Source organism: Australozyma saopauloensis, chromosome 4 (genome assembly GCF_035610405.1).
Source record: "Australozyma saopauloensis chromosome 4, complete sequence".
In the NCBI taxonomy this organism is placed as follows: Eukaryota; Fungi; Ascomycota; class Pichiomycetes; order Serinales; family Metschnikowiaceae; genus Australozyma; species Australozyma saopauloensis.
This window is the reverse complement of record NC_086134.1, coordinates 813,239-828,472: the sequence shown is the minus strand read 5'-3', so window position 1 is coordinate 828,472 and position 15,234 is coordinate 813,239. Positions and strand designations below refer to the sequence as shown.

General features: G+C 45.9%; 8 protein-coding genes across 8 annotated transcripts; 3 read left to right on the top strand and 5 right to left on the bottom strand.

The window, feature by feature from the left end:
• Window positions 1–154: 154 nt before the first annotated feature.
• On the top strand, window positions 155–1,687 carry PUMCH_003414 (uncharacterized protein; the record flags this gene model as incomplete). The annotated part of the gene is made up of 1 exon (XM_063022381.1): window positions 155–1,687. The coding sequence occupies one exon, from the start codon at window positions 155–157 to the stop codon at window positions 1,685–1,687; it is 1,533 nt and encodes a 510-aa protein (XP_062878451.1).
• Window positions 1,688–2,043: 356 nt separating this feature from the next.
• PUMCH_003413 (uncharacterized protein) lies at window positions 2,044–2,454 on the bottom strand (the record flags this gene model as incomplete). Its single annotated transcript, XM_063022380.1, has 1 exon — window positions 2,044–2,454. The coding sequence occupies one exon, from the start codon at window positions 2,452–2,454 to the stop codon at window positions 2,044–2,046; it is 411 nt and encodes a 136-aa protein (XP_062878450.1).
• Window positions 2,455–4,040: 1,586 nt separating this feature from the next.
• Window positions 4,041–5,471, bottom strand: PUMCH_003412 (uncharacterized protein; the record flags this gene model as incomplete). Its single annotated transcript, XM_063022379.1, has 1 exon — window positions 4,041–5,471. One exon carries the CDS (start codon window positions 5,469–5,471, stop codon window positions 4,041–4,043), a length of 1,431 nt encoding a protein of 476 aa, XP_062878449.1.
• A 458-nt stretch (window positions 5,472–5,929) lies between these two features.
• On the top strand, window positions 5,930–7,078 carry PUMCH_003411 (uncharacterized protein; the record flags this gene model as incomplete). Its single annotated transcript, XM_063022378.1, has 1 exon — window positions 5,930–7,078. The coding sequence occupies one exon, from the start codon at window positions 5,930–5,932 to the stop codon at window positions 7,076–7,078; it is 1,149 nt and encodes a 382-aa protein (XP_062878448.1).
• Window positions 7,079–7,392: 314 nt separating this feature from the next.
• On the bottom strand, window positions 7,393–7,638 carry PUMCH_003410 (uncharacterized protein; the record flags this gene model as incomplete). Its single annotated transcript, XM_063022377.1, has 1 exon — window positions 7,393–7,638. One exon carries the CDS (start codon window positions 7,636–7,638, stop codon window positions 7,393–7,395), a length of 246 nt encoding a protein of 81 aa, XP_062878447.1.
• A 687-nt stretch (window positions 7,639–8,325) lies between these two features.
• PUMCH_003409 (uncharacterized protein) lies at window positions 8,326–9,246 on the bottom strand (the record flags this gene model as incomplete). Its single annotated transcript, XM_063022376.1, has 1 exon — window positions 8,326–9,246. The coding sequence occupies one exon, from the start codon at window positions 9,244–9,246 to the stop codon at window positions 8,326–8,328; it is 921 nt and encodes a 306-aa protein (XP_062878446.1).
• Window positions 9,247–10,883: 1,637 nt separating this feature from the next.
• PUMCH_003408 (uncharacterized protein) lies at window positions 10,884–11,120 on the top strand (the record flags this gene model as incomplete). Its single annotated transcript, XM_063022375.1, has 1 exon — window positions 10,884–11,120. The coding sequence occupies one exon, from the start codon at window positions 10,884–10,886 to the stop codon at window positions 11,118–11,120; it is 237 nt and encodes a 78-aa protein (XP_062878445.1).
• Window positions 11,121–11,426: 306 nt separating this feature from the next.
• Window positions 11,427–14,762, bottom strand: PUMCH_003407 (uncharacterized protein; the record flags this gene model as incomplete). The annotated part of the gene is made up of 1 exon (XM_063022374.1): window positions 11,427–14,762. One exon carries the CDS (start codon window positions 14,760–14,762, stop codon window positions 11,427–11,429), a length of 3,336 nt encoding a protein of 1,111 aa, XP_062878444.1.
• Between the last annotated feature and the right edge of the window lie 472 nt (window positions 14,763–15,234).

Here is a 15,234-nt window from a genome sequence, read left to right as displayed (position 1 = left end):
TGAACACTTTCCCGTCTTTTTCGCTGGATTCTGCTTGCACTAACGAGCTTTGCAGTGGACATTTCCCCACTCTCACAACCCAACGACACTGATCTCCACAATACCCATAAATCAGCCACATTAGTGTGCCTTGAATGACAATTGAGCATCTATCATGACCACCGACCACAAATGGAAGTTCTCGCAATGCTTTGGTGACAAGGGCGATATCGAAAACATCACCGAAGCCGACATCATATCCACAGTCGAGTTCGATAGCACCGGTACCTTCTTGGCTACAGGAGACAAAGGCGGCCGGGTGGTTTTGTTCGAGCGCAATGCTAACAAAAAGAATCACTGCGAGTACAAGTTCTTCACTGAGTTTCAAAGTCACGACGCCGAGTTCGATTACTTGAAGTCGTTGGAAGTCGAGGAGAAAATCAATAAGATCAAATGGTTGAAAAGCTCCAACAATTCGTTGTACCTTCTCTCGACCAACGACAAGACGATCAAGTTGTGGAAAGTCATGGAGAGACAGGTCAAGTTGGTCAGCGAAAACAACTTGAATGGACTCGATCACTTGCCCACCTCGAAGTTCAGGGTAGGCGACTTGAAGTTGCCTAAGATGACCGTGCACGATAAGTTGATTCTGGCCCAGCCAAAGAAGATCTACTCCAACGCACATGCGTACCATATAAACTCCATATCCATCAACTCTGACCAAGAGACATATCTTTCTTCAGATGACTTGCGTATCAATTTGTGGAATTTGGACATCCCCAACCAGCTGTTCAATATTGTGGATATTAAGCCGGCCAACATGGAAGAGTTGACAGAGGTGATAACAAGCGCTGAGTTCCACCCCAACCACTGTAATTTGTTCATGTACTCACTGTCCAAAGGTACTATCAAGTTGTCCGACATGAGATCGAACTCTTTGTGTGACTCCCACGCTAAAGTGTTCGAGGAATATTTGGATCCGGCCTCTCACAATTTCTTCACAGAAATCACCTCCTCGATCTCTGATGTCAAGTTTTCCCATGATGGGCGGTACATTGTTTCGAGAGATTACATGACGGTCAAGATTTGGGACTTGGCCATGGAGCTGAAACCTATCAAAACCATAAATGTGCACGAACACTTGCGCGACCGTTTGTGTGACACATACGAAAACGACGCCATTTTCGACAAGTTTGAGGTGCAGTTTAGCGGCGACAATAAGTCTGTGATGACTGGCTCGTACAACAACAACTTCATGATCTATCCTAGTGCCGTTGGCGGAAGTAGCAGCAGTAGCGGTGACAACAGCAATTATTTCAGCGGTGGCAAGAACATGTCGCTGTTCAGTTACAAGAATGCGTCCAGAAAGAAGAATATGGCGGATGACGACGAGGAGTCAGATGATGACGACCACGACGACTCGCCTCCTGGACCCGGTAACTATCCACCTTCCCCCAGCACGCAATTGGACGAAGATGATGAGCAGGAGGAAATCATTTTACAAGCGGACAAGTCTGCATTCAAGACCAAGAAGTTGGGCCTGAGTGATCTGTCGACGAGAAGAAGATTAATGAGTGGCATGGGAACCGGGGACCACAACGACTACATCGACTTCAAGAAGAGCATCTTGCATTTGTCGTGGCATCCCCAAGAGAACAGTGTTGCCATTGCGGCCACAAACAACCTCTATATCTTTTCTATGTTATAGATAGCTAACGTTGTCACGTAATACAAGTCAATACGAGTCGAATGTAGGAGGATGGATGACAAGGCCTTCGAAGATGTTGTCAATTGGCAGCAATGCTGATAATTGTCAATCAAATTGGTGATCAGATGTTCTACTTTTTGTCAATATTATAGTACCATCACGAAGTGATCATTGTCTTTTTGGGAACAGATCTTCAATCATGCTCCAAAATAAGAGTTCAATCATTCAAATTAACCCCAAAAGATCATTCACCTGTAAATGGCATCAATTCATCTACTCTGAATCTACCTCTACTCATACTTCTACATCTACACCTACACCCAGTTTCACTGAATAGTTTACGTATATTTCATCGCTTAAGCCTCGATGTTTCTGTTGATGTCCGAGTTCCAGAACAAGGTCTTGTCACCATCACCCCAGAAGAACTTCTTGTTTCTAATGTTTTGGTAGTCGTATTGCACAGGCCACTCCTCGTCAGACAAGTGCTTCAAGTGCTCTCTGTGCTTAGCGTGGTCAAGCTCGATCTTGGTCACAGGAATGGCAGTCAAAATAACAACTGGAATGGCAACGAAGTAGGTGATCTTCTTCCACATGGCAGTGACACCAATGGAGTGGTGAGCCTTCTCCTCCATGTCTTTGATGTAGGCCTCACCAGCCTTCTTGTTACGCATGTTCTTGAATGGGTCCTCCTTGAGGTACTTGGACACGTGGCCGTGGCCGTGAGAGGCGTTTCTTTGGAACGAACGCTGGACGATGCTTCTAAACATAGTTGTGTTTTGTGGTGTTGTGGAGTTGGAGATGGATGTTAGAGAGGTGGGTGCGAGCTTGATTGGTCGCCGGTCACGTGCGCAGGTAAAACAGCCCACTCAGGCAACTGAAGGTATGAGGGGGAGGAGAGAATTGGTGGAGATTAAATAGTTTTTTGGTTATGAGCTGGGAAATAACTGGTTTCTATTTGATTTTTTTTTATTTGAAGATTTCCGTGTTCGAGCAATGGTTAGTTGGAGGTGAGCGCTGGTAGTGAGTGTAGGTGGTAGTGGAGTGACTACAATAAATCATGTCATTTACAAATGAAGAATTAATACGGGGAGAAATATTCTATGGTGTTTTTTTGGAAGAGAATCGAGGTAGGCTTGAAATTCTTAGGCATCGTGTGCGTTTCCGCATTTATGTGTCGGTTACTAGTTTTGGTGAATTGGCTGCAAATCTCATGGAATGTGAAAAATCAAATGAACAACTCAAATTATTCTTAAATGGGAATATTAAATCTAGCAAAAACAAAAAACACTGTAACGAAACAGCATTGAAAAATGTATTATCATATAAATATAGAAACCTCTTCGATCTTGGTAGCCTACTGACTTAAATGATTCACGAAAATACTACAAGATCAAGGCGAACTTTATCGATCTATGTCAATACCACATCGACGTGATCTTTATTTGTTCATGATAATGCTACGATCACAAGTGAACTTATCGATATCCAATGAAACCGCGTCAGTACATAAAAATTTGGGATAAAGATTATCACAACTGGACATATAGTCATCAACAAACTCAAGTGCAAAGTGCATTACACATTCTCTTCAACTCATCTCATACTTTGGGAACAGTTGCCTAGTCTCTATATGCCAATGCAAATACTACAATTAACATTACAACTTAGTTATCTCCTGACAACTAAACTCTAATGTATACAGCGAAAAACTGCAAACTACACTGGCCGACGCAACTTTGAAGATCATCACTTCTCCACAAACAAAAGTATATGGAGAGGTAACTTGTCAGACTGCCGCACACACCCACCTCGAAACAAGTCTCCCGAAGAAGCATTTGTAAAGAGGTCAAGATCATCGCTCCTTTCTCCACGAGCGTACGAGACGTTTGTAGAAATCGAAAGGCAAACAAAAAGTAGATGACCAGACCGCAAAGGATCGTGGACAAGCTAAATTGGTTCTCACTTTGAGGGTGCGTGGGTATCTTACTCATCAACCAAGTTGGAATCAGTGGCTCTTTTTACAGAGTCATTGTAGAACGTGACCTATAGAAATGATCCTATGAAGTACGTCGACAAAGAAAAAAAAAAAAACCGTATAGGCCGCGGCGAGCTGCTGCTTATATATGATTTGCAGAGGGCGGGTAACTGCCATCAGAGATGGATATCATGCAGGCGTGCCCTTGGCTGCAAAACGGTTTTCGATTAGGGCTAAGCGAATTTGGCCTAGTGAATTTAGGGCTACGGCAAACGGATGACAATGATTGATTAATTCCGTGATTTATGTTTAAAATCTACATGGGGTAAGGATAGGAAAGTTTAAGAATCTAGTCGTGTTTATATAGGTTCTATATGGTTAAAAGCTGAGTATTAACAAGCTTTGGCATATATCATATCCCAAAAGACGGATACAATCTAATAAGAATTGTCTTTTCATGGAGTCCATTTTAGCAAACTCAGTGTTCACCTCTTGATTATCGCCATCGAAAAACCAACCCAGAAGATTGGTTTCCGGGTCAAGGAGCTTCTCCTTGATCTGTCTTATGGTAATAGCGCCAGGAAGTACAAGGGGCACTTCCATGTCGCTGACGTCGTAATTGTTGTAAATTGTCATTAATTCTTCCTTCGCATCGGAATACGTGGCCTCATTGCCGTAGATACTTTCCGCAGAGTTGGACACTTGTCCTTGATATACTTTAGGGTCCACATCCAAGTCGAGCTGGGGCTCCGAGCTTAACAGACTGGCCAATTTGTCGGAAGCATTCGTCTCGGATCCAATGTTTCCAAGCGTCCAGAGCTGGTCGCCTTTCAACAAGCTGTCGACCTTTTCAAATGGCACGAACACATTGTTACACACGTCCAAAATCTCGCCACCAAACTTGGCCTTGTAGCGCATTTTTTTGCAATCATCGATGTAGTAGCCCAAGTAGTAGTATGGAATCCCAAGCTCATTGCACATTAGGATCTCACGGAGACTCAGGAGCGTCCCCAAAGACAAATGGGCATAGTCTGGGTCGTAGATGAAGTACACAGACGAGAGAGAGCCCGGAAGAAAGTCGAGAATAGACAACGCAATGAGCTTTCCATCTAGATAGTAGCATTCGTGAACAGGTCCCTTGCGTGTGCATTTAGCCAGCGGAGAGTCTGGGCGCCAATCCTTGACCCAGGTATCTAACAGAGCCCATTCTTCTTCGTCTCCCAAGATGGCATCGCGAGTAAAAGGAGTCTGGATAAGGAACAGGCGGAACCCATTCTCAGACACTTCTTCCGGTGGATCTTTATGGACGATGGTCTGATACTTCTTATAGAGCTCATACTTCTCTACAGTGAAATGGGGACTGTCGTAGGTGGTGGTGAAGCGAGAGCTCTTCTGTTCCGCGTCGATCAACGAGCGCAAGTCAAAGGTCTTAGCCAGAGTTTCATCTTGCGGCGTATCTGCAATCGCTCTTTTGAAGCGATTCACCACTTGACGATGTTCCTTCGATATCTTCATCTGCAGCATGTTGGTCCGGATGGTATACATTCTACAGCAATTACGGAGCATATCTGTTTTATAGAGAAACACACCAGACCGCCGGAAGCCCAAATTCATACATTTCTCGTATGTTTCCACCGTCATGGTGATTATCTGTGCTCCAATCGAGATATGGACTGGTTTTGAAGGACAGGCAGCATTTTGGGGGACCTCTTTTGAAGCGAGAGGTTTTGGGATTTTCTTGAGCAGACAGTATCCACAATCGTCCGATTCGTAGTACGAAAAGGGGGTTGCAACCATGGAAAACGACATGTTGGATAGTGGTACAAGTAGACGACTTATCTATGAGAGAACTGGATTCTATTGGACCGGACTATGACACATGAATAGAAGAAGAGTAAATGTGAATGAATTGATATGATTTCAATTCCACAGTGTTGATTATGTCGTACTCTATATTACTTGTGCTAGTAATATGAGAAGTAGCACTTATAGTAGCAGTAGTAGCAGTATTAGTAGTAGTAGTAGAGTTCATAATGATTGGTTAACTGCTATTCTTCAAATCCATACAAGTCAATTATCTCACAGCAAAAAAATACCACTAAAAGCAATTGATAAAAATTTCCATCACATATATACTTTCTTCCCTTCCAGAATTTCCCCCATTCTTTCCTCAGTTCCTCTTATCTTCCTCCACAATTCGCATTTCCTCCATACAACACCATACACTAACATTTCTTCATCACTCCAACTCTTCCTTTTTTTCTCCAATGAGCACCAAGAGCCCTACGAAGAAACCAAAAGAGGCGGCAGTGAAAACAGAGCCCGGAGCAGACCGGGATGTCAAAGAAGAAGACGGCGACCCGGCGCTTCTATCGGATCCAGAAGAGTATTTGGAAGATAATGAGTCGCTCGACATGAACTTGGCCCTGGGTAACCAGAAAGTGTGGTTGGTCAAGTTGCCCCGGTACTTGGCTGACAAATGGACCAACCGCGACAATTTGAACGGCGAAGAGTTGGGGAAAGTGATGATCAGACAGAACCAGTCCGCGCTCACAGGAAAGAAGAAGCTAGAGGTCAAGTTGGTGCTTAATGACACCGCACAGAACTTGGACGATATCCCCAAAGAATACAACTTGTCAATCTTGAACACGCAGGTGAAGAATACGTACGTGTTCAGCGAGGAGAACTTGGCCCGGTTCAAACAAGAGGTGACCGAAATGGGCGAGATGCCGGACCAGCCCGAGCTCCAAGATCTCAACAAGGACAACAACGATTATAAGCGCAACGAGCGTCCTGACCGCTATTACCGGGTGCAAAAGAACGGTCTGGAAGAACAGAAGAGTGTTCCGTTCATCAAGACGATCCCCAAGAAAACAAAGCTTGTAGGTAAAATAGTGCACGACTGTCAAATCATCCCGCTGAAGGATGACTCCAAATACTCTCAGATGCTAGTGCGTCGCCAGAACATCTCCATGGGTAAGGAACGGCCCAAGGTAACGTTCTTGACCGATATTCCGGGCGTGGTGCAGTCACAGGCTGGTCCCTCTCTCACCGGTAAGAGCACATCGATGTTCTTCAAGTCCAATCCTGTCAAGAACAAGTCCGATGGCCGTGCCATCAGAATGCCCAAGAAAGACTTGTTGGATCTTTTGTTCCGGTTGTTTGAGGAATATGAGTATTGGTCCATCAAGGGGCTCAAGGAGAAGACGCGCCAGCCGGAGACATATCTCAAGGAGTCGCTCGAGTCCATTGCCACACTCATCAAAAAGGGTCCTTACACCGCCAAGTACATGCTCAAGCCCGAGTACAGACGTTTGCGGGACGCTGAGAAGGCCGCTCGTCTCGGCTTAGATGCAAAGGAGACAGAGAACGAGGTTAAAGAAGAGGAAGATGTGGAAATGGAGGATGTTATCTAATCTCCTGGGGGGACATTACTGGAAAGCTATAGAATTCCTGGGCCGTTCGGCTATTTGCATTGTTTAAGAATACTTCTGAGGTTAATTCACGACTTCAACTTATATTAACTAAGAAACATCGTAGGAGAGCATGGAATCACAGCCAACATCGTTGCATGCTTTATGATCGATGTAGCCCATCTATGGGGTATATGTGATATATAGTGCTCATTGTATAAGAGAATGTATCTAAAATTCAAACCACAGCAGCTGAGAGCTGTTCGTACCACTTCTACATGACGTAACCGGATTTGTGTATTAATATGACAGGTAGCTTACAAAGTCTCGATTTCCAAAGATGGAGGCAAGGATTGTTGCAACTTCTTGGCCTTAGCTTGGTCGTTGACAACCAAGGTGTATTGGTATCTGGAACCTCTGACCTTGAACTTGGTCTGCTTGAAGACCTTACCGTTGGCGTTGATCTTCTTGTTGACCTTGACGGTGGCAGACTTGATGTCAGCTCTTCTAGCCAATTCAACGAACTCCTTGATGTCTTTGATCTCTTTCTGTAATGTTAGCATGGATTGGGTTCAAAAGGGGTCGAGTGTGTTTCTTTTTTCAGCAACAAAGCCGTCACGATGGGCCGTCACGATGGGCCGTGGCGGTGTCGTTGGCGGAGGTCTTTTGGAGGCAATGTCAAATGGGCAAAAATGAAGATCCGTTCACCCTTCAAAAAAAGAGTTCATGGCACTTTCGGGTGCATATTTTATTCTTTCACTCAACAACAACTCGTAGTCAATTGTTCACTGGGGATACATACAGCCATTGTGTTCTATGTGGTAGGTAGTAAGATACGAGGTGAGAGTTTGAAGTTTTTTTCCACGATGGTGCGGGTTGTGCGAGGGCTTATGCCCTGGCGCGGGTCACGTGCAACCGCGTTTCTTATCTGGTTGGGGTTCTCCGCAAAAAAACACACAATAAATTGATAAAATCGCATCAGAATTTTTTTTGGCCAGTGTTGTTTTGGAAGCTGTGATTCCACTTCGAAATTTTGATGATGTGTGGTGCATCTGGCTGCGTGGACTGAAGGCAGCTGAAGGTGCGTGGCTGCAAAATAGAATGACTTCAACCAAAATGGAATATATAGAGCATGAAAGCGTAGACCATTTACTTGTAACAAATTGCGTAATTGAAATAGTCTTTGAATTTAAACCGAGTCACAATGTTCAGGTTGTCGCTGGGTAGAATTGCAGTAGCCAGCGCTTGGCCTACTGAAGTAATCTCTCACTAAAATTGATAAGTCGTTTCACAGCCACCAACCAGCGCCGTGTACTATCACTCTTCATAATGTTAGCGAGCTTCTGCTTATCATCGCCTGCGATTTTAGCATCTGCCGCTCTAGCATGGATACCCACGTCTCGAACACCAATGGGCCATGCTACATTTCCAATGCTTAGTTTGAGATACGCTTCGTTGGCACGGATGACCTGCTCGGTCTGAATGTAGTGCACTATGGTAGCGAGGGAGATAACAACATCCAGATCTAGTTTGTTACTGCGAAGCTTATACATGAGCTTCACTAGATCTCGTTTTGTTTCGAGAAGCAAGGCTTTGGGATACTGGAGATTGTCGTTATCCGACCAGGTTCGGAGCATCTCTTTTATGAATTTTCGGATTTGTAGACTAAGTTTGTTTACGTTTTCATCCAAGATATCTTGCGACTCAATGATGATATCCACAGCATTTTCTTTTGCTAGATAAGCATCGTAGGAGATTCTTTTTAACTCCAGTTTTGTCTTTTCGACTTGTACATTGGATGTCTCTTTCTCTTGCAGATCCAATGCCTTATCTTCATCTAACATTTGCGTTGTAGCATCGTTTCTTGCGATGTCTGTACCGCTTAGGCTTCCGCTTTCGGAAGACTTAGGGAGCTCTGTTTCTAAAGAGCTCAGATGCACTATTTGGTTCTGATCTGACGACCCACTCGCCTGTACTTCTGACTTTTCGGATTCTACAATGTTCGAAGCTTTTGGGCTACTAGCAGTAGCTGCTGCGGCCTGTTTTTCTGCAAGACGTTTCCTTTTCAGGGCCAACCCCCCTTTCGTGCCTTTCCTTTTGAGATCAATTTCTTTTTTTAGGAGATTAGAGAAGTCCATTGTTTCTAATCTGGGGTCAACAGACCTGTACATGGGTGATGTGGGTAATAAGCAGAGACTGGAAAATGGAAATCATTTGGCATGCTGAAATTGAAATGGTCACTGACAAAACAATTTGATTAATTTTTTAGGACTTGTGTGATTTTGGGGAGATACACTTGATCCAGAAGAGAGTGTCAGTTTTTGACAAGAGTTCAGACTTGCGAGAAAAGAAGGGACAAAAAAAAATTCCGGCTAGTTCTGAATAGGTCATTCGATCGAAATAAAAGATGCTTTTTATTCAGTTGAAGTTGTGTTTCTTGTTCTGACAAGGTAGGACATGTGTATGGTGGCGGTGTCTGGCTATTTCTATTTCTGAAAGCAGGAAAGAAAGAACAAATATTGCCGACCATTGGGAGAGATCTCAAAAAAATTGAGAGCTTTCAAATGGAAGGTCTGTTGTTCAAACGGAAGTGTATCCCGAGACTCGAGTACTACGGAACTATGATAGCTTTATCACTCTTGAAGATTGCAGTGTAGTACAGTGCAGAGATTTTTTAATACCATAGGAATCCTACTGTAGTGATTGCTCCTACAAATTTTCAAAAGAACCCTGCTTTTTGTAGCAGCGATAGAAGCAGAATTAGTATCTACTTAGAGGCGCTTGGGGCCTCGTAATCAAACTCTAGAAGCTTTGATTAAATCACTATCATCTTCTTAGTACGATATTATCGCCTTGAACTCTGTCCTCCTTTACAGATTGTCGCTTTAGATACACAGAGTAGCAGTCAATGAAACATACAAACTACAGTCGTTTTCTCCTAATTCTGAATTCTCAAGTCTCTAGATTCCGATAGCTCCAAATACCAATATCTCAATCCTCAAACCTCAAGATTCAACTCTGTCAAACCACTTGACGTATTACCCAGAGTGACTGTAGTATTACCCAGAGTGACTGTAGTATTACCAATACTCATATGGACCAAATATCATAGAATGTACCAATACCTAAATGTGTTCAAAATACGAGCTCTATCCTGTACCACAATCACAATATACAATCCATTCCTTCTTCCGTTCCTTCCACCCAACTCTTTACAATTCGCATTACGTAACCGAAAGGCGCGTCAGATTTGGAAATTCCAGAGATAAGCCTCGCGATGACAAATACATCACCTCCCATTGGCCGGAAGCACATACTTATGTGCACTCCTGAATCAACAGTTGCGTGTTACCATTCCTGCCCAGACTATAAATTAGACCCTTATCCCCCCTCTACAAACACTATTCAACTACCAATTCCACCAAACAAAAACGCCAATAATGTCCTGCTCCGCTGCCCAATGTGTCTGTGCCCAAAAGTCCACCTGCTCCTGTGGTAAACAGGCTGCTTTGCACTGCAACTGTGAAAAAGCACCAGTCGAGAACGCAGTTCCACCAAAAGACACCGCCTGCGCCTGCGGCTTGAGAGAAAAGAACAAGTGCACCTGCGGCGTCGCTAAGGATGCTTGCGCCAGAGAAGGCGAGACCGATTTCACCTCTACTATGTAAATTTGTTTGTGACCCGGAGATATGGGGTAAGGTCCGGCCATGTCACGTGACAACCGCATACCCTCAGTTTGCCCTTCCAAACCGGTAAGCAGCTCACTTCTACTGTTACCCCATATTTCGGCATATCCCTCCTCTGCATCATGGCTCGCTTGTCTGGTCTACAGCGAGAGGTGCTCAAATTGTACCGTATATGTATTCGTGCCACATACACCAAGCCTTCCGAGAACAGACTCCATTGGCGGGACTATATACGCTCTGAGTTTGATAAACACAAGCTGTTGCCAAAAAAGTCGTTCAGTGTGATCGAGCATCTTTTGCGTGTGGGGAACAGAAGGTACGAGATGTACAGAGACCCCAGCATCAAGGATGTGCGTTGATCCGGGAACGGGAAGCATTTGCATTAGTCATAAGATAAAACAAAACAAAACACAATAAGACGAAATAAAACATATTGATAGAAGATTCTGACATTTGGATGTAGGTCGTACAATGAATTGGGAAAAAAATCGAAGAGGAATTGAGTTTAATATGTGTAGTTCACTGGAAACATGGAAAGAAAGAAATAATTAGAAAAGTCGTCTGTGAATGAATAGAGTGAGTAGTTTTTATAGTTTTTTATAGTGAGCGCTTTAATGAAAGGCCCATGTTCAAAAGAATGCCTGATTGCATCATTTATTAATCTATTATGAATTGACCGGTTCATCGGTGTAGTTTGCAAAAAGAGTCGTGAAGTTGGCGAATAAAAGCTCCGTGGCCTCGTTCCGTGCTCCCATGTCCATGATTTCTCTCTCACCTGTAGAGTCTCGAGCGATTGTGGGCGCAAACACAACCGACAAGTTCTTGAAGTTCATTCTGTTCACACTACTGTAGTAGTTCACCTTGTCCAAGTGTTTGCCGATGAGATACAAGGTGTGCTTGTTGGCTGCGGGAAGACGCAGGATCACACGGGTCTGGAGCTCTTGACACCGCTCAGCGGTGTCTCCCTTTGTTTGTCCGACTTTGGTGAAACTAGAGTACAATGCATAAGGAATCAATGGGTCGGGGAGCTTCCTGAGGTACCGTTTCAATGCGCTTGTCACTGCGTTAATGTCGCCCGAGAGAAGGTCGCACGCTTTTTGGAGCTGTTTGCGGTCGGGATTTGAGCTTAATGCTCCAAATGCATTTTCAATTGCCACAACAGCAGAGTTTCCTCCACTGAGACGGTAGATACCCTCGACGTCCATTCCGCGGCTCTCGACCTCTTCAAGACATTTGCTCACAATAAGTGGTACTTTCTGACCCTCGTAAATAGCACGCCGTTGAATAGTGGAGGAAAATAAAGGTGCGTCGCCTCCAGACGATGCCCCTTGGCCGTTAACAAAGGACTCAAGAAGATTGGTGGACCGCGATTTGGTGATGAATGAGTTGAGTGACTTGAATGCACTGCCGCTTTCTGAACTGTCACTGATGTTGTGTGAAGAAGTATTGATCGAATTGGATGAATATGACGAGCTCATCTTGTTGTTGGAATAGTTTCCGGTCCTGGGGCCGTTAGTAGTAGGAACAGCCAAATGATCTGCTCCAGAAGATCCGGACGGAGTGACGGATACCTTGGGTCGGCGCCAGAACTTGAGCCTAGTAGCTTTCTGCGTCTCAGAACCTTCCTCGGAGACTGCATCAAGTGCATTCATGTTGTCAATTTGATCAGAGTTAACCTCGAAGTACTGACTCATACGGTTGCTCAATTGGGGCTGCAAGTTTGAACCACTCCAGTTGCTCGAGTTTTCCGATTTGCTGCTCATTTCTCGAGTTTTAGATGCCGCCAGGGCATCTAATTGCCTATTCAGCTCCTTCAATGCGTCATTTTCGGCTTGAAGTCTCAACTGCTCGACTCTGAGACCTTCAAGCTTTTCGGCCTCAGCAATTACCTTCTGTTCCAAAGAAGCGATGTTTTCCTTGAGTCTGGTCCTGTCTGAGTTGAGCCGCATGTTGTCCGCCAAAAGAGTTTGCCTTCGGCTGTCAAGTTGAGCGACCTCGGCCCTTATAGATGCAATATCCAAATTGAAGTCATTGTCATTCAAATACTGGGTCTCTGAATTCGATCTGTTGTGTAGCTCTCGGTAAACACTCTCTCTAAAAGGAGACGAGTAAGGTAATGGAGGAGTAGTGAAAGCTTGTCCGTTGATAGAACCTTCCAGCACATGTCTGACATGGCCGCGATCATTTTTCTCCTCCTCCTTATGCTTGAAAAAGCCAAGACGACTCGAGAGCGAACCTGTGGTCAGGCCACCGGATATCGAACGCTTGTGACGTAAGGACATCTTCCGAGTGATCTTTGAGCGGCTTGGTTTGTTTGCATCGTCTTCATCTGCCTCATCAGGAATTGTTTCTTCAAGATTCGAAACTGCTGGGGTTGCCTCCTTCACTGTGTGCGTGGCTTTGAGAAGATCCATCCCTTTGAGACCTAGTCCTTTTGGCTCGTAATTATCAGCCCTTTCAGCAGCAGGAGCCCTTTCAGCAGCAGCAGCCGATCCGTAGTTCCTTGAACCTGGAGTTGTTGGAACTTGAGGAAGAGCCAATAAAGGTGGCGGAGAAGTGATAGGGCCAGGCAAATTAGTCGACCTTTTCGGCGTTGTGATTGCAGACTGGAGTAAATACTTGCCAGTATCCCTATGCTCATTGGCACTCGCTTCCTCGCTGGTCTCAACAACTCGAGCCTGGCGATTGACCTTTGCCATGGGCAGAGACACTGAAGAACGAGTTCTGACGGCATCATCATTGGATTTGTCGTAGAATTGCTGACCCACCAGATCAGCCACATGGAACTCGTTGTCATGGAATTGACTAGGTGAGATGATCATGATGTTTTTGCCGGGCGTCGTCTGTGGGTCTGCGAGAGTCTTTTTTGGCGACGTACCAGACGTTGGAAGAGACAAATCCAGTGGGGTGGCGATATTGGTGGTTTCGGACAAAGGCTTCATGCTGGCGCGCATGCTGATGTCGGTGGTCGGGGTCGTTGGTCCAGAAAAGGATTCGATTAAGTCTAGAATGGTGCCCTCCTTCTCTACCGTGTTTGACAGGGCCAGGCGCTCGAAGCGCCGTTCGAGGCGTTCACGAGCCTTGCGCATGTTGATCTGATTCTCGAAGTCATCGTCTGGAGACTCTTTCTGGGGCAAATCCAACCCATGCGAGTCGTACGTGGCCGCGGAGTCCACGGAGATGGCATCGTTCAAGCCCAGAGGGCTTTTTACGCTCGAAGCCGTAGAAATGATTGACTGCGCGGATGGCATAAGCGAGGGCGTCCCAACAGTAGGTGCAGAGGGAGGAGCAGGAGCAGGAGCAGGAGAGTCCTGAAATGAGCGCATGGATGAGTGAGGCGAGTGGAGCGAAGGCGCGCTGGCCAACGAGCTCCTAGGCAAAGAGCCCAATGACGATGGATGAGGCGGGAGCGACTTGTTCACCGACGACAGCGAGGAGTTGAGCTTGGCGAGTGAAGGCAAGTCTGGCGCCGGACTGAGACTGGGCATATTGGATGGAGAAGAAGAGCTGCCGGACCCAGCACCCGGCGCCGAATCGGGCGCCAGCATGGCCGCCGGCCGCAGCAGCAGCAGTAGCTGTTCCTTCTGCTTCTTCTTGAGATTGTGTTTCTTCTTTTTGGCCAAGAGATCCTCATGGCACGCCATACAGAAGAGACCCTTGGACGTACGCGCATAGCGCAAGTCCTCGATCTTCAGCTTACACACGCGACACTTGAAGCACGTCAGACAGTACGCCTTGTCGCCGGTAAGAATGGCCAAGTCGTCGATCTTCTTGCCGCACTGCTTACAGTTGTACGAACACGACAGACACACCAAGCTGCCGTTGCCGAGCACCAAGAAGTTCAGGTTGCAGCCGAGCGCCTTGTCGCACTTGAAGCACTTGAAGCACTGGATGTGCCAGCGGTCGTCGCCCAACTCGTACGCGTGTCCCTCGAAGATGGAGTCATGGCACTTCTTACACGTCTGGGTGGAAATCGAGGGCGAGCTGGCGATCTCAGCCATGGATGCGGGAAGGAACGGGGGGAAATTGGGGTACTTATATATTACAAAGGTTACGAGCCCGGGCGTGACACTTTGGTCTACGGAGATTCAACGCCGAGGTGTTTCTTCTAGTCCCAGATGGTTGGGGACAACACGGGAACGAAGCGATGCGGATGGGGCCAACAGAAGGAGAGAACAAACGGCGGTCTGCAGTACTACGGGTTTCCAGAACTCGGCCGTGCGGAGATATTTTGGCTTCGGGGGTGGTAGCCGTGGCCGGGGATGTGTTGGTGTAATTAACGGAGGTAATAGTGGAAAAGGTGGATGTGAAGGAGATTGCAGGAGTGGGAGTGGGAGGGAGCGTGGGAGGGTGGGAAAAGTGGGGGAGACGGGCGGTTTTCGTGGGGGGCAATAGTGGGGGCGATTTTGGATTTTGGAATTGGGAAATTTGGTATTTTTGGTTTTTTTCTGGGCCGTTTCTGGCGTGCTGGAG